The sequence below is a fragment of the Platalea leucorodia genome, assembly GCF_965183815.1.
Source record: "Platalea leucorodia genome assembly, chromosome: 3".
NCBI classification, from domain to species: domain Eukaryota; kingdom Metazoa; phylum Chordata; class Aves; order Pelecaniformes; family Threskiornithidae; genus Platalea; species Platalea leucorodia.
The window spans coordinates 78,098,048-78,124,170 of record NC_138825.1 but is presented as its reverse complement, the minus strand read 5'-3'; the positions used below and the strand labels follow the sequence as shown (position 1 = coordinate 78,124,170).

Here is a 26,123-nt window from a genome sequence, read left to right as displayed (position 1 = left end):
CGCTTGGTGCTCGCTCGGTTACTGACCCTCTCTCTGTCTTTGGGATTCAAACAGCAGCTTCATTTGTTAAACACATTAAGCGAAGGGCCAGATTCTGGCAGGAGCCAGCGATGCCTTTACATCACTCTGGCAGTAGAAAGAAGTCTCGAAAGGTGGTGTGCATGTAATGTACTCCCGTGGCCCCTTTCTGCTGCCAGAGTGGTGCAAAGGAGTCTCAAAGTGGATGAGAATCTGTCCCAAACCTAGGTTTATGTAATGCCGGAAGATAGCGCTAGGACATTGTGCTGGTGTATCGTGTTACAGCTGGCCCGCCACCAAGTCATAAGGGCTGAAGGATGCTGGAAACTAAAATATTAAAGAGGTAAGAGATTGACTCAGTGGAGAGAAATGGTAAATGCTTCTCTTATCAGTCATTTTTCACTTTGTATTAATAAATCTCTGGGACCGTATCTCATGTAAACTGCCGGATCCTTCAGGATCCAGTCTCTTCTTTAAATTGGAAGCAGGGAGTGCCATGAGAGAAGCACGCAGGTGAGACTCCCAGGTGTGCACGCACCCACAGCACGCGGTGCCTCTGCCCGAGCACGTGCCCGGGGAGGATCAGCATCCTCGGCAGGTGCACGCACCCCCTTACAGGCACAGGGGTTGTGCAGGGCCTGGAAAATGCGTCCAGTCTTCCCTTACGCATATCTTCTTATTTTTTCCATTCTGAGAAATTGCAGGGGGCTGTGTTGAGCAAGTGCTTTTCTCCCCAGTGGGTGTGCTTGGTGCATTGCCACAGGGCTCTGTGCTGTCATCCTTCTTAGTCACCACACTGCGTTCATTTAATGAGGGGATATAGATGACGTGCTTGCACAGTCCGGCAGTCCAGCTTTAGGTCTCTTCTTCCTCCAGCCGCAAACTAGGGCTGAAAGTCTCCCCAGTAGCGAGGCATGGCCAAGGCCTGGATGACTGCAAACTGTCTGAAGTTCAAACCCGATTAGCTCAAGATCACTGTGATTGGTGAAAGAAAATAACCAGAGGGCCTGGCTGCTGACATATCCCCCACATAAATGAAGATATTTGCCTGCATTGGTTATCAAAATCCTCCCTTGGGGACCTTGCTGAAATCTCAGCTGCCCTAAGTCACCACACAGCAGCAGTGACAGAAGTGGTGGCTTCTTTCTCTCCAGGAGCAGAGAGTTTTTCTCTCCAATGCCACCCTGGTGAGATGTGTCCCCTTGGTGTCCCCGAGCTGCTCTCCCTCTGTGGGCGCCTCTGTGCTCAGCCAGGAGGTGGGGACCGACCGGACCGCAGCAGCCTGCTTGGGTGAGCTGCAGTACCTTGCTGGCGTACTTGGAAAGCAGGCTGTGCTTGCCTCCGTCGAATTTACTATAATCCCACTGCTGTTTGCCTCCAGCTCAGCTGAGTCAGTGTGAGTGCTGGGAGGAGCCATCATGTAGACAAGTTTGGCCCAGTTTCCCCCCCATGCTGTTAGAAAAACCTGCTGAAAGCAAATCTGATTAACACAGCGGAGAAAATAGCTCTGCTGTAAAACATTGAGGATAGCCACTAGTGCAGGTACATTGTGAGGCAAAGAGGAAATGGCTTTTTGAATTTTTGCAGACTGATGGGTGCTGCAGTTCATGGTCTGTGCTGGCTGTCTGTGGGTTCCTAGGTGCTGAGCTAGCAAAATCCTGCGTGGCCTGGGGAATTTGCCTTTTCTTTTCAGAGCCACATTTTGAATGTCAGAGTGGCAGCACATTGATACCATGGTGCACTGCCACAGCAGGAGTGTTGTGGAGGTACCACATCCCTGGTGTGCAAAGCCCAGGTCCTGCACCAAAATCCATCCGGATGAATTCGGGTACCCATGCCAGAAGTATGAGCTGCTGCAAGCATGGGGACCTCCCGGTGCTCTCAGGGTTAGAAAACCGCAAAGAGGGCAAATCCAAAATAGCCTGGACCTTGTTGATCCTCCAGGAACTCTTTGTAGCTCTGACTTAGAAGAGGGATTTGGAGAGTGCCTGGATTGCGGCATTCAGAGGGAATCAGAAGTGTTTAGATTTCACATCGTGTGCTTTCTCACTGCTGCTTGTTCCCTGGGTGGGATTTGCTCCTTTTCATAGCTGTAAACGCAGCACCCGAGTGAGCTCTGGGAGGAGCCTGACTCAGAGCAGGTCACCCTGAATTTGAGACAAGTGCTTCATCTGAGTATATATACAGGGAAAAGCTAGAAATGGAAAAGATCTATTAGTTCTTCCAGCTGGTGCTTCAATTCTAAAGCCTATCTGTAACGTGCTGTAGGCTGAGGGGGGGAAGAGAAAATTGCTCACTTTTCATTAAATGGAGAAGGAGTATCATGATCTGGTCTGAGAGAAACCGCTCCGCAGTCTCGACAGTGTGTGCTCCCTTTTAGACAACCTCACTCTTCGGTGAAGGCGTTGGGGGCGTTTTGAAGCTGTGCCTGGCGCCCCTGCCTGTAAGCATGATAGAGAAAGAGAGCAAGTGAGAGGAGAAGAGAGAGAAAAGGGCACAGACTTTTGGTGAGGACAGGGAAGTGATTTCAGGTGTTTGTGACACAACGTGAACCTTGCGTGGTTAGTATCTTCCTGAGCACGATATACCCTGGAGGGTGGAGGAAACGCTAATGGGTAGAGATGCGGTGGAGGGAGTGAAAACTACCTGCAGATGTGGCATCTGAAAAAATCCAGAGACAATGCGACTATTTTTAGCAAAAGTGCAAACAGTGATAGATGCCACAGGGCTGCTGTCACTAAGATTTGGCTATAAGCAACATATTCATATTTAAACAAGTCAGCTTTGCACATTGAAATGAGCAAACACTGTCTCTGTGCTTGTTTGTTGTGCAGAAGCCATCAGCTTAGCTCCTTATCCCTTCACCGTGGTGGTGATGCGGAGTCATGATGATGGATCGGCTGTCTATCTAGCTTATCTGCAAGGCCACAAAACATTTACATCTTATACAGCATGATAGGCTATTCTCGTGCAACAGTGGAAAATAGGAATTTGGGGCTGCCCTTGCAAAAGTACCATCTCCTGCACAACAATGCCATTACAGTAAGCTCACTTGGCACAGTTTGTACAGCTAAGCACATCCACTGTGAAACCTAACACTGGGATGCACATGAATAAAATCACACAAAAATCAGGAGAGGAGCGAGCATCAGAGAAGCTTTTGAACGCAGGGGGCAAACCAGCAAGGATGGAGTTCCTGCAGTTTCTCTCCTGCTTAGAGGGGGCCTCTGTCACCTCTGGTAAAAGGCCTCCAGCTTACACCAGCATTATACTTGACCAATTATCTTATTTAGGTATCTCGTATATATTTAGGTCTAGAAAAGGTCAACAGCAGAGCGTGGCTGGGCAGGGTTTTTTGAAGCTATAGGACTGGAAGCTTTGCTTCTAGCATCATTAGAAAATAATTGCTTGTGAATGTCCAGGGATTTAAATCTACATGTTGGAGCTCTGAAAAGGAGGGCAGGAAGGTTTAAAACATTATTGAAACAGCTGCTGCTAACGTTACACTCGCTGCAGTCGCCAAGCAGGGAGCGAGTGGAGCGCTCCAGGGGGGCACGACGGCTGCACCTCACCTGCCTCGGTACCCTTGCGCTGGGAGCCTGTCTCCTCGGGCTGCTCCTGGTGTGACTGTCCCCAGCACAAACATGCTCCTCCGTCCAGAATTCATGCAAGCTGGTGCATGTTTATCGAAAGCTGCAGTGAGGCAGGGATCGTCCCTGTGGCACTCCAGCTGAGCTGTTTCCACCTAAGTATGTCTGCTGTTCTTCCATTTTAAATTATTTTTGTCCTTTGTTTTTGGTTTTCTGCTCCTTGCAACTTTTTCCTTAGGTCTCTCTTCCCCTTCTGAATATCTCTCTTTCTCCATTACTATCTTTCCTTTCTCTCAGTTTAACTATCTTCTTCCCCAGGTCTGTGATAAATCGTATCACTTATTTTTTATGCCCCGACTTGTTTTCAAAGTTCCTGTAGTGTTTGGCTCCTCGGTGCTGTTAGCTGTAGAAAGTCCCCTTCCCTAAATGTTATAAGGCCCAGATGTTACTAAATGTGGTTTTTACCATCTAAAAACCTGTCAGTTACCTGCTGCTGCCCACAGTTTGATTTCTCAGTATGACCCAACTGGGTGGCTTGTGACCCTGAACACAAGTCCTGAGTTTCTTACAAGGAAGATTGCCTCGATGCCTGGGGTTAGACCAGTCCTTAATGAGGCGTCTTTTCACCCCTCAGCTCTGTTACAGATATTCCCTGTGATCCTGGCCAAGTAATTTTATCTCCCTTTGTCTCTGCTCCCCATTCAGAAAATGGGCATAATTGCACTTCTGAAGCTCACATGGAATTGCAACGACGAATTCCTCCTGCTTGCTTTGCCTTTACCTCATCCCTTTTGTCCGCACGATTGTCAGCTGGGATAAAGTGCCACCAGATCAGAGTAGCCATGGTCAGTGCAAAGCTGATGCTCCAAGTGGCTGGCCCAGCCACTCGCCATATCCTAATAACATTGACAGCAGAGAGTCAGCTTTAATTACCGTTTGCGTAGCAGTCTTGTGTGCTTTGAGGAGCTTCCTATGCTATCTGTGAATAGCGAACAGTTTCCAAGCCAGGGTGCTCAGGAGTACACAGTGGTTATTGCAGGACAAAGAGATAAAATGTCTTCCTTTGACGGCTTGCTCCACGGGGTCCTTAGCAGAAAATGTGGGGCCTTGGATGTACCAGAAGGAGAGGGAGGGAGGCAAGGCAATGGCTCCATTTGTAAAGCCTATCCCCAGTTTTAATCCCTGTTGTCCATCCTCTTTCCCTCACCCTCCCCGCTTTAGTTCTGTGGCAATTATGAAATAAAGGAATGCAAGGTAAAGGCATCCTTAAGGCTGTCATTGTTGCCAAGTAATGCTAATAGCACTTTCTCTCTCACATACCTGCTTCTGAACACTAATGTCATTTAATTATTGTGATGGTGCAAATGAAGGTACCCACACACAAATTCAATATGGATGTAATTATTCGAGATGGAATGCCAATTAAGCACACACCAAAAGCAAGTGGTCAATTTTTGATTTGTCGTCTAATTTATTATCATTTACCTCATGCACCTCAGACAGCACCGCCTGAGTCAGGAGTAGAGAACCAGCCCTTTCTATGTAAAGCTTGCTCTTAAATCTACACTTCACAAGAAAATGGCAACTGGCATAAATGATTTGTTTTTAAAATACAACTGGGAGTGTAGTTTTGAAGCATTCTCCATCTCAGGTAAGGAACACAAGGGAAGTATGATTTTTGGTAGGCAGGCAGATGCACATCTGCAAAAAAAGCACTGTATACCATACCATTCATATACGTAACATATGTCAAACAGCCTTCAGTGAAAATCCAAATTATGCAAGGAAGAAAATCCAGCTTGCAACCAGTTTAAATGTGTTGTCCAAGTTGGCTAAGAAGATCTGCAGGCTTGGGCTTCAGCAGCTAGGGGTGCATTGTCTGCCTGCCAGCTAATTACTGGGGTTTTCAATTTTTAGATATCTCCTAGCATTGCATTTTTCAATTCTAGTCAGTCAGTGTTGCCTTTCGGGGTGAGGGGCACAATGCTGGTGGAGCATCCCGCCTTGTTGTGCAGCCTGGGCACATTTATAATGTTCTCCTGCTCTCCCAACCTGTAAAGAGTCCTTCTTTGAATACTGTGCGCGGCTCACCATGCAAGCAGCTCATTATCCCAGGCATTTCAAGACTAATTTATAGGACATTTGGTTAATTTGCATAAGCCATCCAGTACACAGAAGATGTCTCCACAATAAAGTAATATGCCAAAATCGGGATTTATGTGAAAACACGAATACTCGGGGCGGGGGGGGGAGCATTTTTAAGAAGCTGTCTTTAGCACCGATCTCTAAATGAATACTTCTGATAAAAAGTCACAGAATGTGCTTCTCCACCTACTGTATGTGAAGCTCCCATATAATTTTCTGCTTTGAATCTTGCTCGTCTTTTTATTAAGTAAGATGGGGTTTGATCCTTAAAACAGCCTTGAAATATGAATACTTGGCACTGTTGGCTTTGTCTAAAAAGGAAACAAAATCCCCCAAACTGAATCCAAATCAAGGGCTGCACGTTCAGCTATCACTGTGAGGAGCCTTGCGCGTCCGCTGCTGTGATTATTACCTTGACACCAGAAACAGGAGGGCCTGTAATCCTTGAAACAGCTGACATCTGAAGCGCTGATTCTTCCTGTGCTTTGAGTTAGTCGGTCCTTGATCTCCGTGCCTGGCGTGCAAGCCTGGCTTTCACTGAAACCTGACCTCCTGGTCCCTTCTGCAGCCCTGTTTGTCTTCTGCTGTTCAGAAAGGTGCAGCTTCTGTCCTTAGGACTCTGAATTAGAGCTGCACAGGTCAAAGCAGCAAACAGGAGAGTTGTCATTATTGGATCCAATGCCTGCCCTTGATTTAAGTGTCCTTGTTTTTTTTTTTTTTTTTTTAATAACGATTACAAAATAAGAACATTGCAAGAAGTTTTTTAAGCGAACCTTTCCCTTGTAAGGTGACACTGGCTTTCCATGATCTTGACACACGACTGCTTCACCTACAGGTACAGATGTTTTTGCTCCTTTACTTGCAAAGCCAGCCTGGGATTTGAAAGGCAAGTTGGTTTCTTTCTTCTCTCCCTAATATGTCTTCTGCCATTAAGAGGCCTCTGAAGAGCACATTAAGTCCATATTTACCCCTGTGCAATCTAATTAACTTCCAGAATAACTGTGCAGGTGTAACTGAGATCTCAGTTTGAAGGCAGCTTTGCTCCACTTATTATAATTGAAGGAACTGTTTGGCCAGCAGCATTTCTATTAGTAGTAATGCTGTTTGAAAAGGAAATAACTTAGTTGGACTTTCGGACTGAATTTGTAGGAATGTCAGCTAGAATTGCATAAGTGAATGCATATATATCTGCTTACTTGTAAACAGAAGCTAACTTGAGCTGGAAATCACATGTACAATAAACATGTAATCCTGATGCCATTGCTACAAATTCATTTCCCAGGGCAGAGCTACGGTTTCAAGAGCCTGTTTCAGTGCTTTATTGTTTCGAAGGTTTGAACAGTATTGGTTGCTCGCTTTGGTGCATCACGCGTAGTTCCAGTTAGGTGAAACCTGCTGGGTATTTAACGGCTTGTTCAGCTTGAACCAGAAGTTACTCTGTTATATCTGTTATTCTAGCTTTTGAGATTAGTATTTTCAATTGCAGGAATTTGTGGGGTTTTTTAATCAAACTGTACTACAGGTTACATGGAACTGACAGCATTAGCTTGAACTTAATGAGTATGTTCAATAGGAACAATACATGCAGTTTTTTGGTTTACTCTCTTCCAACTTGAATCACTTTTTGCTATTCTAAGATGTTAGAAGCACATTTTTTTCCTCTGGGGATTTACAGTTTCTCTTAGTGTTTTGATTACTTGTGAATAATTTGATAGAAAACCCCTTACACATGTGCCTGTGATGTACAGCATGTAGCTTGGATTTGGTTTTTGACTGTTCCCTCATAGCTGAAGTTACTGTATACAACAAAAACATTTGTAATGCTGTCAGACAGGAAGAATCTCTCTTCTGCAACTTGACTCAAATTTGTTATGTGTATAGCTCCATGAAGTTCAATAGATGTAAATACAGATTAATTATTTAAAAAGTAATAGGAAGGAACGAGCTTCCAAACATGTAGTGTTTAATTATTTAAAACCGATAATGGAATTTCAACCCTCACGCATACCTCAGATCTCTTGTTGGGCTTGGACAAGTGCCTGAGGTTAACTGGCATGTCCCCACCTCCCAGTCATCTCCCCTCCTATATCACAGGATGATAAATGTGCCTGGCAGATGTGAAGAACAGTCAATATTCTCAGTCATGTCTGCTAGTGAATATGCTATACTTAAATCTGTCTTGCTTTCCCCCATTACTATATTGCATCCTGCAACAAGCCATTCCATATAACATTTCATGTAACAAGATGTGTATGAGTGCGCAAGTGTGCGCATTTGGTCCACAGAGGTCCAAATCCTAAAGTCCGGGCTTGGGCAAAGCCCCTCGAGATTACTGATCCCACAGAGTGGAAAGAGCCCCATAGTAATGTTGCACTTTGGCCGTTTGATGGTGGTGGTTCAAGGCACACGGTGTATGTAATTGATTGTACTGGATGTGGTACACATATGTAGGACAACCTGATTCCTGTTTCAAAAAAACTCGTGCTCTAAGTAGGCTAGTCAGATACGGTGAAGCCTTCTCCCCATTTTAAAAGGAGGATCAAAGATACAGACTGAAGGTAAAGAACATACAAGCCTCCCAGCTTTAGAGACCTGTCTGAGCTTATTACGCTCCCTTCGCTCCCTCTGCAATGGATGGAGAAAGACAGTTCTGCTGGGGCCAGTTTAGAGCCTTAGTTAGGTTCTTGCTGTGATCCACTCTCCTGAGATGCTTACCTCTGTCCACAGACCCGAGCTGGGCAATCAAAGTAAATACCTAAAATTGGGCCATCTGGATTATTTCACTGCCTACCCTTCCCCTTGTCCAAAGTTACTCATGAGTTTTGTGTTTGCGGGGAATGACTAATGCCAATCTGGCAAGTCCCATCTCAGCACCCGAGCTCCATAACCTTCCTTCTTTTACTGCTGTAAGTCACTGGATGAGGAGCGCTTGACCCAGGGTGGGTGTTAAAATAAATCTAAAGAAAAGTCATTAAAGGAAAAGCAAACACTTCAGTTGCATTGAACAAATACACAGTTAGGAGTCTTTGTATGTGATGGCTACCAGTCTTCATTTGCCAGCCAGATCTTAGCTGGTTCGATAAGGAATATTTCCAGTGGTGCTCTACCCTGTGAAATTGGTGTTAGAAGGAGTTTTGTGGAAACACCTAGAGAAGGAAAAGGGCTGGAGAAAGCAAGACGGAGTTAGCCCTTTTTGAGGAGGAGTCTGAAGAGCATAGCACTCTTGAGAGCCTTGCTTGTGATATACTTGCAGGGTGAGGATTTAAATATGTTGATTTCTTTTGTCCTGGCATGCAGTTTCCACATAGCTGCTTCGTCGCGCATGTCATGCAATGAGAAAATCATCTGCGTGAACTTGTAAGAATGAAAGGGTTTGCCATGATGCATTTACATAATAAAATCTATGCAGTCGCAGCGTGCATCATACATACAGGCAAGGAATGAGTGCCATCTACAGTAACACAATGCATTACTAAAGGGTCCTCTGTAATTGTGTTCTTTACCGAATAGCGCGTCTGATGCCTTCTGCTGTAATGTACCCTCCTTGGTGAGAAATTAATACTTTGTGCCAAATTCAACTCTCAGTTACACGGTTCAGATTGTAAAAACAACACTGGCTTCAGTGGAGTTATCCCAGATTCATCCCAGGGTTACTAAGAATAGATTTGATTTATGTAAATAGCCGGGTGTCAGGTACGCTCCAGTGCTAAACACTGTCTGAACAGAGGGATAAGTAAGACCTTTTCATCTGAATAGGAAAGACCTAATGGGACTTTTTTTTCCAGATTCATACTCTACTTAGAAAGAGGTAGGTGTAAATCACCAAGGAAGAAGGTGCATTTTCCATTCCTTGAAAATGAGCAAATGTTTCGGGATGGACAAAAGCATCATAGCAGGCAGCCGGGTACGCGAAGGGCTGGCCCTCCCTCCGTCAGATGTCGGTCACAAGTAAAGCTGGTTGCTGCCCACCACCCTCACAGCTGGCGGGTCCTGTCGGAGGAAGCCAGGCTTCATGGCAGGAATGTTCTTAGTAAAACAAGAGGGGCATTAGCAGAAGACGACAAGTTTTCACACACATTAGTTCACCATATGTTTGGCTCTAGGCTGCAGTTTCAGACCTTTATAACTCCTCATTTATTATTTTTAAGGCTAAAATCCTGGAAAACAGTGGTTTAAGATAGCTAGGGACCATAATAGTCATGGTAAATCCTACCTACCAGAGACAGAGTAAGATTTTTTCCTTTTTTTTCCTCTTTTTTTTTCTCTTTTTTTCTTTTTTTCTGTCTTCTCTTCTGTTTTTTCCTTTCTCTCCTCTCCTCTCCTCTCCTCTCCTCTCCTCTCCTCTCCTCTCCTCTCCTCTCCTCTCCTCTCCTCTCCTCTCCTCTCCTCTCCTCCCCTTGCTATTTGGAGGACGTGCAGACTGTTGCATTCCCCATCTCTTCTTTTCCCTGGCCCTTATTTCAATCTTACCTGCTCCATATAGGAGTGCCCAGGAGTGAGCCTAACAGTTGCTCAGAATAAGCCTCTCTCCACTGGCGATTTTGTGCTAATAGAAGGGGGAAGGGGAGCTGGGTCTGTACCAACAGGCTCTGGGTTTCAGCCAGGATCAGTGCCTCACAGCAAGAGAAACTAGAGGGACGCAGAATGCTTCCTCTGTGCACGGCCGAGCAATTTCCCTCGCTTGGCTTCGTCTTCTCCAGCCCCCAACTCCAGAGGAAATGGGAAAATGAATTCCACTCTCCATGCCCAATCTGCAAGAGATGTGACACGTCTCGGTCCTGGGCTGAAACTGATGTGACACACTTTTCCTTGATCCAAGCAGATTTTGGATCTGGCCCAGGGTTGTTCTAATCAAATGTGGTTTCCAGAGAGAGGGCTGCTCTTTAAACTGAACGTATTCTGGGACGCGGGGTGATGCGTACCATTACCAGCGGCGAAACCAGCAATTCTCAAAGTGTGAATCACACGCAGTCAAATCTGGAACAGTTTTGACTCCCTTCAAAGCTCTACAGACTAAAACCCAGCAACGCTTCTCTTGGAAAGTTTTGATTTTTTTTCTTCCATTTTTACTAACGGTCACGTCAATCTTTCCCTAATCAAGTCAATCTTTCCCTAACATTATTTTTCCAAGTAAGCAGATGATGCAGTCCCTCAAGGATTTTATATGTTTGGGAAAGGTGGGGAAATGTGTGAGGGGGGTCTGTCCCAGGTAGACTGTGAGACCCAACCAGTTCTGCCACAGCCCATGCTGTGGCCATGTATATGTTAGAGCACATAGCGTAATGGGTCCTGGCCTGTAAATATTATTGCATGATAAAGATTAGCATATAATAATAAAGGCTGAAGTTCCCTGACCTATATAGATAGGTGGAAAAAACCCATATATATATATATATATTCCAAAGTACCCAGAGACTTCTATTCTGTAACCTTCTTGCTTGTACAAGCATAAATTGGAAGAAACAACACAAAAATCTGTGAGAGTTATGCCACTGTAAAATGACATAGGTGAGAGGAAGAATTGGACTTAGAACCCTTCATTACAGGTAAATAAAGATTTCTCAAGGTTTCAGATTGCATTCCTACTTGCTATTCTACGGACTAATGATATTTCAAATCTGGATTACAGTAATATTCTCTAGACCCAGTAATATTACATTTAAGTCTGAGTGATTTAACGGCTGTGCAGTGGTGATTTTGGTCCAGGTGAAGTGGTATTGGCCTCCAGCAATGCCTTAGGCGAAAAGCATCATGTGTTAGCAAAAACCATTAACCTGCTCCTCAAACCTCCTCATTATTACATTTATAGTCATGTCAACCAACCTATGAGCCACTGGAAACATAATGGAGGGGGTTTTATTGTTATTTTTATATTCTCTTGAATATTAAAAAGAAAATATATTGGAGAAAAAAGACATAAGATATTACTAGATATAAATTCTAGACAGATGAGCCACGTGGGTTGTTTTCCATCTCACAATGTTACTTTGCTATATGACCAGAATAAAGTTTTGTTCAGAAAAAAAGGGTGAACATGTTTATTCAGGTACTGAATAAAAAAGTGAATTAATTAGAGAATAGAAATCTTCATTTGGTTTCTGAAGTTATCTGCATGAGATTGTCAAGGGTAAAGATTTCTCATTTGGAGAGATTTTGGTCACTCAGTAAGTGAGATACTATTTGAGGCTACTGAAGTGCCCCTTTCCTCTTTTACCTTCAAGTTTTCCTGTGCTTAACAGCATCCATAATTCTCAAAAGAATTTGACAGAAACATTTACAGTGTTAATTGGTCTCAATTTCCCTTTCTTTTCCTGATTGCTGGGGCTGGATGAAGGCAGTGCTGCAAAGCCTGGTGCACACAGGCTCTCTTTCCTCAGTGCACTGGTGGAAAGCTGCTCTGCAGAAGAAACCTTCTGTGGCTGATGTTTGGTCCTGTTCTTGCAAGGAGCAGGGTCTCTGCAGCCCCTGCACAGGAGCAAGGAGCTCCTGGCGTGGCAGCGGTGCTGGCCCTCTCGTCTGTCCCCTGAAGAGGGGCTGCCAGTGGTTCTCAGCCCAGGCACTGGTGAGTCCCACCCGTGGCTTGGGCACCCCAGGGATGGAGAAGCTGCTCTGCTGCCTCCTGTAGCTGAGCGTGTGAAAATGTAAACTGTGCCGAAGGTTCTCCAAGGACACGGAGGTGAATGTCCCCATGAGGAAAGAAATGCATTTCCACTCTCTGAGGGAGAGGAAAGAGGGGGATTTCCTAGTTCAACCTTCCCCTGCTGCCCCAAAGAGATGGCAGGCACTGGACACTGTGAGGAAGTATTTCTAAGCCCCAGAAATGTTTTTCCAGCTGCTAGCTTTGTTTTCTTTCTTTTGGCTTCCTGAATATGCAGAGACAACAGTTTTTGTCCTGTTCTCAAGGTCTTTACGACACTTCTCACTGCCGATACTTTGCACGGCTTTAGTGGCAGCACCTTGAGGAGGTACATTCGTGTCACCTTTAGGAAGAAGCAAAGCTCTCACTGTGGCACTAACAGCTTAAGGATCATAAAGCAAAACCTCCTGTTGTGGAAAGGCACATACTGTAGTTCATCGAGACTCCTAGCTTCACCAGCTCGATGTAGTTCTTGCTTCTGGCTGCTTGGTTTTTCCCCAGATCATTTCAGGACCAGGGGAATTTGAGAATACACATCATGGGAAGTCTTGGCCTGGAAATCAAGTGTCAGACATCAAGGTGGCCAATGCCCACATAACCTGAATCAAACTTCTTGCCTGACCAGCAAATATGTCTGTGCCACTGGTCTGCCAAGCTGGCTTCTCCCACTGCTACCCATGAGCTAAGGGCCATGAGGAGCATGATGCAGACACTCAGTTGACTCCACAGATCCCTACCCTCAAATTAGGCTCACCAAGAAGGAGGCTACAGACACACTTGAATGGTCTCCTGTCAGACCAGGTTAAGTTTGGAAGAGGAACTGCCTCTTGGCCTTTTTGTGTGGGCACACCACCATGCCAATGCTGGGCTACTGCTTGCAGATCTGTGGCAGCCATCTGATGAGCTTGAGGCTTGATGGGAGCTGGATAGTTGAGCTTGGGACTTGGTGGCTTGAGCTGGGGTTTGCTCTGCCCCACAGTCTCTTGCATGACATACTTATGCTCAAAGGCCAATGGACTCACAGTGGGATGAGGTTTCTTGGGGCCTGCCTTACCCTGTTCTTCAGGCATTTCTGCAATATGAGTCTTGGTGAGACAGGTTGCCCGTTCTGCTGAGGGCATGTAAACCCCCTGCCTCTCTCTCCCGCTCTTGCCCTCTTTTCATCTTCTGCGTCATCTTAATTTTATTTAGGACTTCCATCACTGCTGGAGTGGTGGCCTTAGCCAGTACTGAAACAGCGGTGCAGATGTGCCCTGTAATCAGCTCTTGTATGGTACAAGTGTAAAAACCCCACATTAAGGATTTTAAGGTTTAAATGCTGTTATTGTCCCATTCTGTGTTATTTCAGCCAGGAAGGCTTCTGGGGAGAAGAATTTTCCTCTTGGCAAGCCCCACCTCACATGACAGTCATTTTCCCTGAAGTTTCGCCCACCATATTGTGGGCTTCACCAGTGGTTTCAGATCCCAAGTTCCTCCTGTGGTTTCAAAGCCTCAGACTGAAGTCGAAAACACGGAGCTCAGCTGTTTATATACAAAATCAAATATGTAGCCACTCTGATGAAACAAGACCCAACCTGGATTTCCACCGGGCATTAGCATAACTTACATTCATTGCTTTTGGCTGGGAACATTAAAAAGCCCCCCAACACAAAGGAATGCAAGGGCTTTGAAAAGGCTATGTTTTAAATACCACAGATGACAACTGCAATGATTCAAAAAATGAAATCAATTTATCATTAGCCATTAATTACCAAATAGCTCTATTTTCTCCTTATGCTTCATGTAGTTTAGACTTTTGCATAATTAGGATGAAAAATGGAGACAGAATGGGTCTTGCATTTAAATGACATAAAGTCGGTATTCGCTCCTCAAAAAACAGTGGTAAAGATTTTCGGGAGGACAAGAAATTTAGGAGGGTTACATCAGGGAAAGGAAAAGTAAGTAAGGAGGCAAGCTTTGGTCTCTTTTAAACAGAGACAAAGTAGTCACAGGACAGTTTTAAGTTGTAGGCGACTGCAGTGTTCTGTTTTGTCAACTGTTTTTGCACAAAGCTCCAAACATTGTAAAAATCTGTTTTCCTTCACACCTAGCATCGCTACGAGCTATATTGTAACCACATTCACAGTGTGTTAGAGCCTGCCTCGGGGTTCCTTCGCAGCAGGTTTCAGCTGGAATGATTTTTTTTTTTTTATTTTTTATAATAATCACTCCATTCAAGTGGAACAATCGTTATAAAAAGATATCACGAGCCATCTTGGACAGAAAAGTCCTGCCACAATAAACATGCTGAATGTCTTGCAGTAAGCACATTGAAAGTGGTGATCAAGGCTGGATAACTGCTTAGGGCCACACTTTGGATTATGCCTGCTATTAGTATTGTTTGATATTTGGTAGTGAAAGAGCATTAATTCCTAGTCACGACAGCTGAGGTGGGGTCTTGGTTACAGTCATCTTGAAAGCAGATTCTGTGAACTGCCCTCCTCCTTTGAGGACAGGCTGCATCCCTGCCAGGGACCCCCAGACCAAAGCCCCCCACCCCATGGGCCAGCGTGCAGCGGCTGCGGTGCTGGACACGCAGACCCCTGTTTACCCTGCTCAGGCAGCAGCCGTGCCGTGGGCTACCTGGTCCCTCTCAAGAGGAAGCCTGAACAGGTCCAGGGTGGGCATTTTGGAGGAGGCTCGGGTCAGGAGACGTGGGACACCTTGGTGAGCGATGATGGTGGGTTTTGCAGCTTCTGGCAAGGCTCTGCCCACTCCATCATTTGGCGCAGGGTGCTGGCAGCTGCATACCTTTTGTGATAACTCAGTTAGCTGGGAAGAAAGCACAACAGCATTAGGATAATCAAAAAAGCCTTTAAATTATGAATTTCAATTCTGTTATGCTGGGGACCCCCTGGGAGGTGAGTGGGGCAGGGAGTGAAGAGTTAGTACAGATCTCCAAACTGTTGTTTGCAGGGGGGGTCAGTCTGACTCGGAGCCCCACTGGGGCCGCAGTTTCTCTGTGCTCACAGGCATTAAATACATTAACACTCGAGGTACAGCTCTTGCCCCAAAGTTTCTCTGTGCTTGGTCATGCAACAGACTGCAGAGATGGGGCCGTGTGCAGGATTTAGCACTGCGGGCAGGATCTATGAGGGGATTTGTTTAGAAATTACCATTACGTTTTAGGTAACCTGCTCCAAAGAGGAGCCTTGGTGGTGGATAAATGGAGGAAAGAAGGGAGGGAGCAGGCAGCCACATTGCCCAACAAGCTGGGGGAGCTGGCAAGCACAGCTGAGAGAGATTTCACACTCCTTTGCTCTTTAAAGATAGTTAGACACATCGTCTTTCAGGACATACAGATCTAGGTTTCTTTCCTTCTGATTGATAGACTGAATTTTCCCCTTGTGTCCTGCTGGGAGCCCTTCACAGCCTTGCAAGGGGGCCCAGGTGGCAAGGTGCCTTGGTGTCCATGCCATGGTGGCCGCTGAGTGATCTGCAAAGGGTCTGAGCTGTGTGTAAGAGCATTAGTTGTGACTCATTTGGCTGTTTACTAGAAACCTCTGTATGTGTGTTTCAAGCCACTTCCTAATTTCTAGCTTGCTGCCGCGTCCAATGTTTGGCAGGCTTTAAAAAACTTGAGCCCTTGCTGAAAAACTTATGGCTGTTGTGTCGGGTTCTTGCTTGGCTGCAAGGCAGGAGCGTGTGCAGAGGGAGGGGGGTTGTCTCCTCGCCTTGTGGCTTTTGGGATGGGGTGGGAGCCTCTGCCTCCACGCCTCACACATCCTGGGTGGGTGGCAGGCTTGGAAACTGCAGAGAAGGGCCTGGGACACAGGCTGGGCTAAAAGGAAAGGCAACCAGGGCCAGAATGGGATATAGGAAATGTGCAGTGGCGTCCCTGAAGCCAGAACATATGCCTGAGCATATATGAAGAAACAGCAGTTGGATACCACAGTGGGAAAAGGGAGTAGAAACTACTCAGCAAAGGTGAATACATGGATTTTATGCCAGGAAGGCAGGCTTACATAATCTTCAGTCCCATGTTTCGGCATCTTTGATAAGAGCCTGGTCCTCAGGATGCAATGCATCCCTTCTTTGTGCAAGGTGTCCCACGACGGCATTCTCCTGAGCAAGGAGAGGAGCTTTGTTAGTCACCCTCTGGTGACTTCGTTAGTCAGCCTCTGGTTCTGGAGAAGCTGAAAAGGGACTGTCTTTGCCCTAGTGACCCCTTTCTGTCCTCTCGCTAAGCTTTACCAGGGAGCTGATACTAGTCCAAAGTGCTGTGTATAATAAGGCAGAGGCTCTCTTTCATTGCAGCAGTAGTGTTTGCACGTTACTCGTTCCTGGTTTCTCTCAGGCTGATGTAAATACCTCCGCAGACAGATTTTAGCAAATGTATTTCTTAATGAAGTAGTGGCTGATACTAGATTATCGTTCAGAGGTTAGTGGTGGACTGCACTAATGGGTGAACTTTGTGCCTGCATTTGATAGCCAATTAAAGTATTAATTACCCTGTGCCTAAAGCCCAAGCATGGCCCTTTTAAGCACAGCAGGATGCCTGTGTTGTGCCCACAGGGCAACCTGGTGGCCACATCTGGACTCCACTTTGGACATTTTAATCAAAATAAAGATACAGATGCCAACAGGGATGGCTTTTTTCCCCTCTTTATATTAGAGAAATCCAGGCATTACAGGATCCCTCAGTCCTGGCTTCCTTGGTGTTCCCGTATCGGGTGCGAGTAGTGTTTCTGCTGAGGCAGTGTCTTCTGAGTCGTCTCCTGGTGTAGATTGCTGCATGTTTCACAGGAAAGCGGATGAATGATATCAAGTCATTGAGCTTATAAGTAGCGCACTGGCAACCCGCCACTAAAATATAAATACATTAAATGTACTGAAGGAAATGTTCATTCTGTTGTTTAGCGTTGGACATGCCCCAGTTAGGTAAATTTAATCTTCTTGAGGGTTGTTGCGTTACAGCTGAATGAGATAGGCAGTTATCTTATTACTGATCTTTCTGTCATTCAGGGTTTGTGTCCTGGCATTCGCGGTGTGAAGTGTGCTTGCCCAAGAGCGGTCCTAGGAGTATTTTCCAAGGGAGATGAAGGTGCGTAGGGGATCTGTTAGCACCTTGAAAGGTCTGACCCTTTATCTCAGAAATGTTCACGCTCTTTATCAGTCACACCGCTACCGGTCCCACCTCCTTTTGGGTAGAAACATACAAAATGGTTGCTTCACCTATGTTTGTTAGGAAATGTCTGAAACTCAGCCTCACGGCATTTATTTTCTTCCCGTGTATTCCTTTTGTTAACTTGTGCTATGGGATTTTCTGCCACAGTTCCTTCCAAAATCCCCAGCCGTGCCTCTGCTCCTGTTGAGGTCAGGGGCAAGGCTCCTGCCGACTCCAGGGTGAGTGGAGGCCAGCGTTAAGCATCAGACCCAAAGCCAATTCATTGCATTAAAGAGGAGTCTCTCCGTTGTTTTCCATGGGTGCTGGGTCAGACCCTCCCGATGTGATCCCGCAGCATTAACTCTCGTGACTACTCCCACTGGAACCCGGGGAGCTACTCCCGTGCGTAAGCACCACCAAATCCAATGCGCAGCGTTAACAAGCACTCTGCAACAGTTAAGCTCTTCTCTTGGTTGTCTGGTGAAGGGAAAGGATGAGGCAGGAAAAGAGAAGCAGAAGCAATAAATGAGCAGAGAGATTTTTAACTGTTCTCATCTCATCTCAACAATGTTCTGTACAGAATGCAAGTACTTTAAAAAATAAGACATTGGCTGTGTGTTTTACAGATAAGAAAATGTTATTTTATTCAACAGAAAGATATATATGTTTCACCTATCACATCTGAACTAATCAGTGTAGGCTTTTAGAAGAAGTCTGTAATTACTCTGAGCACGTCATTAGTTAGATGTAAAATGAATGATATTGCTCCGTTTTATTACCTCTAGTGATATAGCCATTTGTATCATAAATTCATTGACCTCATCTTAAATGATCAATCCTGTAAGACAGACTTGATTCATTAATTCTTAAGTGACATTTTTTCTCCTCCAGTAATTTCCTTCTCATCGTAGGGACTGTTTTTCTGCCTTTTAGTATGGTATTGTAAGGTATCATATTACCTGCGTATGACATGCACATTTTATACTTGTATCTTAAATAAGCAACATATAGACTGATTGCTTAGGTAGGTAGGTAGGTAGGTAGAAGACAGAAAGACAGAAAGAAAGACAGAAAGACAGAAAGAAGGAAAGAAGGAAGGAAGGAAGGAAGGAAGGAAGGAAGGAAGGAAGGAAGGAAGGAAGGAAGGAAGGAAGGAAGGAAGGAAAGAAAGAAAGAAAGAAAGAAAGAAAGAAAATAATTAAATACATGGATGTAGTAGATAGACATTTCTCACTGACGTTTTAACTTCGACACTTTGAGATGTTGCATAAAATCAATGAGATGATAATTATTAGATATTTGGTCCATCCAGGATGTTCAGAGGAACAGAATCACTGCCTTTAATTTCTGTGGCTTTAATTAATTTTATCTAGTGATAAAATATACAGAATGGTCTGTGATCAATACGTGAGTGAGGCAGCAGACTTCAGAGTTTCTTGTACCTCGGTGAATTATTGAAAACAGGAGAAATCAGTAGAGAATTTCTAAGCAGGATTTCTAAATATTTTACCGAGGAAGAGAAAATATTTGTTTAGCTAGGAGTGACATAGGAGCCCACTTGAGATAAACAAATCAATACAGCAATAAAACACTAAAGTATTGCAGTGAATTTTTCAACTGATAACTAATAAAATAAAATTATTAGAAAAGACGCCACAAGTTTTTTTTGGCCTGTATTTTCCTTTCAGTCTGTTTAATTAAAGTCACCGAGGGGGCTCTTCCTAGAGAGATAAGGAGGCTGGGTTTACTCTCTCATATTTCTCAGATGCTTCTTTGGAAGCAGGCTTACAAGTAGGTTTGCTTCCTTTGCCCCAAAGGAAGGGCAAGTCTTAGCTGCACCATCCCAGAACTAAATCAGGGAAGCAGCTGCATCTGGAGTCCTGCCCCATCCCTTACAGCAGCCATCTCCAGGACTGGTCTCCCCCTCATCTTTCCCCTGTAAGCAGACACTGGTTTGGTGAGTGATGGGCCAGGTGGGCTTCATCCTTCCCCTATCCTTCCTCGGGAGGCCGCTGGGAGCTCCTGGTACCTCTTCTCTGTGCAGTTCTTGGGGTACATGTGGAGACCCCCTGCCTCTTTGCACAGCCCTTGGGGCAAGAGCATACCCTGCAAGTGGCAGAAGGAGCGCAGTGGTTTACATCCTGATTCCATACATGCAAAAAGATAGCATTTTGTGGCTACAGCAGTGAGCTCTCGATCAAAAATGACTTGTAGATTCAACAGCTTTACTGGGTTAAATAGTACCTTATTAACTCACGGTGTAGACTCACAAATTCCCCTTTTGACTACTTGGAAAAGAGTGTCAAGTCAGAAAATTTCAGGAGGTCAATTATAAGGTGTTTCCATCAGATCATCCTGTGTTGACTTGCCAGGTGGGTGGCAAAACCCATACCCATGACAAATACCCGGGATGGTTCAGTGCCCACAGCGGCGTGTTTGCACTATTTGCGGTGAGGGGCTGCCCAGCTCCGGTGCTGTCTGCGATGGCCGCTGAGCCTTCCTGCAGAGAGCAGAGGGAGAGCCAATGCCTGGTAAAACCCAGGGGCCCTTGGAAGTGGGGGTACCCCTGTTTTGCCTTCCTCCGTGCACTCCTGCTTCCCATCTGCCCTATGCCTTGGGGTATGCATGTGCCATGGCAGCGGAGGTGTTTGTCTCGACTCTTCTGTGCATTTGGCAGCCTTTTCGTCCGTGTTTTTAGGGTGCTACATCGTCAGTGTGTGCTCAGTGCAGGGCTGGCCCTGTTTGTTACGCACCAGGAAATTTTCTTCCTTGCATGGGGCATCGTGCTGGAAATATGCCTGTCGTAATGCCGCACGCGTCGAGCAGCGCCAGCACCCCCTCTGCTTTATCTCACGTGGCGCTGCGTCCGTGTGCCCAAGCTGAAAATCTGGGCCCTGCATTCCCAAACTTCAGGGGTGATTTAATAGTTGCTACTTCTCAAATAATTGTTTAGTTTGATTTAGATGTTGGGATAAAAACTTCATGGTGGAGAGAGGGAGTGCGTGTGTGAGTATGTGAATGGGGTGGGAAGGCAGAAGAGGGAATCAAATAGCAACCCGACCGGATAACCAAAAGGTTGCAGAGTTAAAATAAACAGGCTAATAGCCATAGCATATAGGGGGTGTGGGTGTGTATATGTGTGTGTGTATATATATTAAAGATATACTACTGAAAACTCAAAAATGTCACCACTGTTTATATTAAAGGAAAGCTGAGAGTTAAATGAGATGGGTAATCAGATGCCCGACATATGTTGTTTGGAATTGTTTATATGGCCAATAGTTATTAAAATTAATTATCCTTTTAATGCAGTCTTTTCACAATCATATTCTTTTTTTTTTTTTTTTTGTACAAAAGATATAGTCATTTCAAAACAAGCTAATATGGGCTCTTTGGAAGAGGCAGAACAAACAATACCAGGATGTATTCTGACATGGTCATAGGCTCAACATGCTGATAGAAAGCACCAAAAATCTCTGTCAACGGAGTATTTTGAGAACTAATGTAAATGACAAAAATGTTTTTTTTGTGTGTGTAAAATTCTGTCAAAAAAGTAAGGCACTGAAAAATCTGACATCTGTTTATCTGTTTATAGCTATGGCAAGATTACTCATATTAATTCTTGTTTAAAATGCCATATGAAGGAAAGGCATTTGTGCAAACAAGAGTCATATTTGAATTGTAGATCATGTCTTCACCATCTGTGAGAGCTGTTGGTGTTGCAAAATTAATGTGTTAATGAAATCACAATAATTTCTCTGAAGTAATGGATTCTGAAGCCTAGAATGACTATTTTTTGAACTTTGGTGTCTAGTGGTTTACAACTGGGAAAACCTTTCACAGCTTAATTAGTTCTGCAGCCTTACTTTAAAAAAAATTGGCTATGCCTTCACCACACCAATAGTAACACAGAAATGGATTAAATGGAAAGCAGAGAAACAAACAAAAATGAGCCTGCAATGCAAACTTTTTGCCGTAGTATTTGAAAAATTGCTAAATAGGCCCTTGCTTGCCAAGAAGTTTTACTCTCACTCAAAGTGACTTGTACACAAGAGTGGCCAAACAGCCCAGAAAATAATTCCTGCTTGCCGAAACATCACAAATTGGGACTATTCAAACCTCACACAAATGTCCTGACTATTTCCAAGTTTCTCCTTGGAATGAAGGGCAAAGGATGAATGACACTTTTTGCTTCATGATGCCATTTTAAAATACCACACCCTTTCCAACTTACTATTTGATACTCTTAATAGAATACTAAATGTTACAGTGTGCTGCAGTTTAGCAGAAATTATTTGCATTCATTTCCAGCAACTTTCCGAGTCCTTTTCCAGTTATCATACTTCTTGTGTAGCATGGCATCCCAGGCAGTACAGGTGTGCTTAAATTACCACCGAGGAGTAATCACAGCCGTACTCATACAGATTTTGTATACTTAAATATGCGTATTATAAAAGTTTATGCCAGCTGAGGATTCTCCTCTGTGGTATAGGTTTAAGATATATAATGTACTGTATAAGGCAGAACTGAGATCATGGGAGCCAGAAAAGGGAGTGGCATTCAATTCACCAATATCTCGGAGCAAAAAAAGCATAGTTTTCACAAACGTAACTATTTTTTTTCTGCTAGAAAAATAATGTGAGTATTTAGAAAGCAACTGAAAAATGACTTTTGAAATAACACTATGAAGAGAAGATTGCTTTTCTTACCTGATTTGATTTTATTACTGTGTTGTAGGTATGTGACTGGTGTAAGCACATAAGACACACAAAAGAGTATCTGGATTTTGGGGACGGGGAAAGAAGGCTTCAGTTCTGCAGTGCAAAATGTCTCAATCAGTACAAAATGGACATTTTCTACAAAGAGACACAGGCCAATCTTCCAGCTGGACTGTGCAGTACATTACATCCTCCAGTCGAAAATAAAGCAGAAGGCACTGGGGTGCAGCTGCTGACTCCAGATTCTTGGAATATACCGCTAGCAGATGCTCGGAGAAAAGCCCCATCCCCAGCGTCTGCAGCTGGCCAAATTCAAGGTCCTGGACCATCAGCGTCTACCACTGCCTCTCCGTCTGACACTGCCAACTGCTCTGTCACTAAAATCCCCACGCCAGTTCCCAAACCTATTCCCATCAGTGAGAATCCAAATATTCCACCAGTTTCTGTCCAGCCACCTGCTAGCATTGTGCCTCCAATTGGTGTCCCACCTCGCAGTCCTCCCATGGTGATGACAAACCGTGGGCCAGTTCCTCTGCCCATATTCATGGAACAGCAAATTATGCAGCAAATCCGTCCACCATTTATTCGTGGGCCGCCTCACCATGCCTCAAATCCTAACAGCCCTCTGTCAAATCCAATGATTCCTGGAATCGGTCCCCCACCAGGTGGTCCCAGAAATATGGGTCCCACCTCTAGCCCCATGCACAGGCCGATGCTTTCCCCTCATATCCATCCCCCCACAACACCTACCATGCCTGGGAATCCTCCAGGCTTGTTGCCGCCTCCCCCTCCCGGAGCTCCTTTGCCCAGTCTTCCCTTTCCCCCTGTCAGCATGATGCCAAATGGTCCTATGCCTATGCCACAGATGATGAACTTTGGATTGCCATCCCTTGCCCCGCTGGTGCCACCCCCGACTCTACTAGTGCCATATCCTGTCATTGTCCCTTTGCCCGTTCCCATCCCCATTCCCATCCCCATCCCTCACATCAATGACTCCAAACCCCCCAATGGCTTCTCCAGCAACGGCGAAAGCTTCATTCCGAGTACCTCCAGCGAGACGCCTGGGGCAAAGCCAACCAATAGCTCTTCATCCCCTCGAGAGTCAAAGCAAGGATCGTCTAAATCCTCTGACTCGTCACCGAGCTGCTCAGGCCAGTCCCTAAATCAAGCTCAAGTGCTTCAGGAGCACAGTAAAAATGAAGTTGTTGACTTGACTGTCAGACCTAGTAGTCCAGTGAACAGTAAATTTGGTTTCCCCAGTGTGCTACAGGGTCCACAGGATGGTGTGATAGACCTAACAGTAGGCCACCGGTCTAGGCTGCACAATGTTATCCACAGGGCTTTACATGCCCAAGTGAAAGTTGAACGTGAACCTAACAGTGTTGTAAATTTGGCTTTTGGTAGCTCAGACAAAAGGAACTGCAGCGACTGCAGGGACAACTGCAGCCCAGTTGACTCAAAACCGTTACCGTGCAGTGATGGAGCTCACTGCTGTCCCGTCTCCTTGGCCTCTGGCACGCCGGGACTGGAAGCTGGTGCAGCGGTGTGCAACGTCATTGTGAATGGCACGAAGAGCACGGAGGGTTCCAAGAACCCAGAGGCGCCCCAGGAGCCAAAAAAGCCCCAGCCCCCGGAGGAGCTGGCAGTGAGCGAGCTGGAGTCCGTTAAGGAGAACAACTGTGCATCAAACTGCCATCTTGAGGGAGATGCTGGCAAGAAGACCGGGGAAGAGCCCCTTGCTGGGGGAGACAAACAGGACCCGAACCTTAACAATCCAGCAGACGAGGACCATGCGTATGCTTTGCGGATGCTGCCCAAGACAGGTTGTGTGATCCAGCCTGTGCCAAAACCAGCAGAAAAGACTGCTATCGCTCCGTGCATTATCTCAACGCCAATACTCAGCACAGGGCCAGAGGATCTGGAGCCACCATTGAAAAGGAGGTGTCTCCGAATTCGAAATCAGAATAAGTAAAGGTTTGTGTAATCACTACTGCCTTCTGTGTGAGTAGAATGAGTATTTTCAGGTATGAGGTCAAACTCGTGTGGATGTGGCCTTTGTGAAACAACATACAGATCCTGATTCACCAGCACTTTCAGAAAACTATTGGTATTTATGTTTTAATATTGTTCTTTGTGTTGTATTGCATCTGTACTTGTCAGTACTCCATCCATCAGCAGCCTCATTACACTTTTGCTCACAGAACATTTCGTGATGGTGCTGGCTGTGAAATTATTGTGTTGTGTATGTCAAAGTCAGTGGGTTTCTGCCTAGGATACGGTTTAGGTCTGGGCCATTAATCTGCTTACTTATTCCAGCTGAGTTACACAGCAACTCAAGCCTTCATGATGATGATTGAAATTGCCCTACAGCATAGCATAGAGCAGGGCGACCCAGCTGCTTCCTGCTAGCTCAGATCCAGTTGACTTACCAAATGGTCATCTCCAACCATCTTACTTTGGTCTGCCTCCAGACCGCACCCTGGCTTTCAGCCGGGCTGTTCTCCGGGGAGTGAGCCCCCTCTCCCTCAGCTTTCCTTCCTCCGCTTTCAGTGCTTAGGGACTGCCTGCTGTTTGTGACCTGCCTGCTGTAGCTTATCTCAGCAAGACTTGTGCCATGGGGCTTTACTCTCTTACCTGAGGTATCTGCCTTTGGTGCAAGTCTCCCACCTTAGAAAAGCACGTTGAGGTTTCCCCCAGCCCTGCAGTTGTTATATGTGTGTGGTTCCTGGTCGGGCTGCAAAGCCAGGCAGAGATATAGGTAAGTCCACCAACAACTGTGGCTTGTCCAAGGACAATGCTCTAGAGGCAGAAATCCCCCACCCTTCATTCCTATTCCCAGTCTACTGAATCCCTCTGATAACAAACAGCATCTTTGTAAAACTGTTGGTTTAATATATGTCTGTTGCTTCAAACCTATGAGCAAGAAACCAATGTAATTGCATTTGTTTAGATTCACAAGCGTGGAGAGCTTCTTTCAGGAAAAGGGAAAATGGTGGGTGTTGGAAGAAATCTGTTCAGCAGTAAAATACTGATGGTTTGCCGGATGTGGCTTGATGACATGCCAGATTTCATTAGAATCCATGGAATATTCTGTAGCCTCCAGTAAATCCCTGTCCCTGGTAGCACAAATAGCGACTGCAGCGGTGCAATACGAATATTGCCTTGAAGGGCTTGGCACCTACAACCGTAGATAGCAGCGCAGGCTGTGGAATCTGGGCCGTTGCAACATCTCCCTGCTCCATCAGTGCAGGCTAATTGCACCATCAAAGATACCGCAGTATGGTCAGGACTCCCTTTTTATTTGTTAACGCCGCGTTCCCTGTGCTGGCTGCAGTGCCGGAAACATTACTTCCCTTGATCACAAACAGTATTTATTTACTTTCTTCAGTGGAACAGAACCATTATTCTTTGCTCTCGGCATGTGCTGACACATTTAAAAGATACATTTGTAAGAACAGAGGACAACTGTAACTTTCTTGGACTAACAACCAACATATACAATTACTCAGAAGTCAAATGAATATTTAAAATCTTTACACACTCCTAGGCCCTGCTAGTGGGGATCCCCCTACCCATCCCTGAGGTATGGATGAACTATATGTCCCTCTCAGCAGCGGGATCTTTATTGCAAACCCCAGTGTGCCACCTTTGGAGCTTGAAAGATTGTCTCTTCATAAATGTACGCATGCTTTTACCTAGAGGTCATGATTTGATCTAGTGAGAAGGCCGCTATTTGACTGTATCCCTTTTATTTAATTCTAGGAGAGCCGTGGTTAACCCATCCTTTCCCACCTTGCTCAAGCTCCCTATAGCTGTGGTTTGTTTCAAGCCAGTGCTAAGAGACTTGCACATTTGTGTGCTGACAGTGT

At 45.3% G+C, this 26,123-nt stretch overlaps 1 protein-coding gene across 1 annotated transcript in view; it reads left to right on the top strand.

The window, feature by feature from the left end:
- Positions 1–26,123, top strand: part of SOBP (sine oculis binding protein homolog) — a gene marked incomplete at its 5' end in the record, with an annotated part of 115,147 nt that overhangs the window by 75,939 nt on the left and 13,085 nt on the right. The window contains one exon of the mRNA XM_082306291.1: positions 22,274–24,228. Coding sequence (XP_082162417.1) covers positions 22,274–24,226 — 1,953 coding nt within the window. The 3' untranslated portion in view covers positions 24,227–24,228. The remainder of the gene's footprint in view (positions 1–22,273; positions 24,229–26,123) is intronic.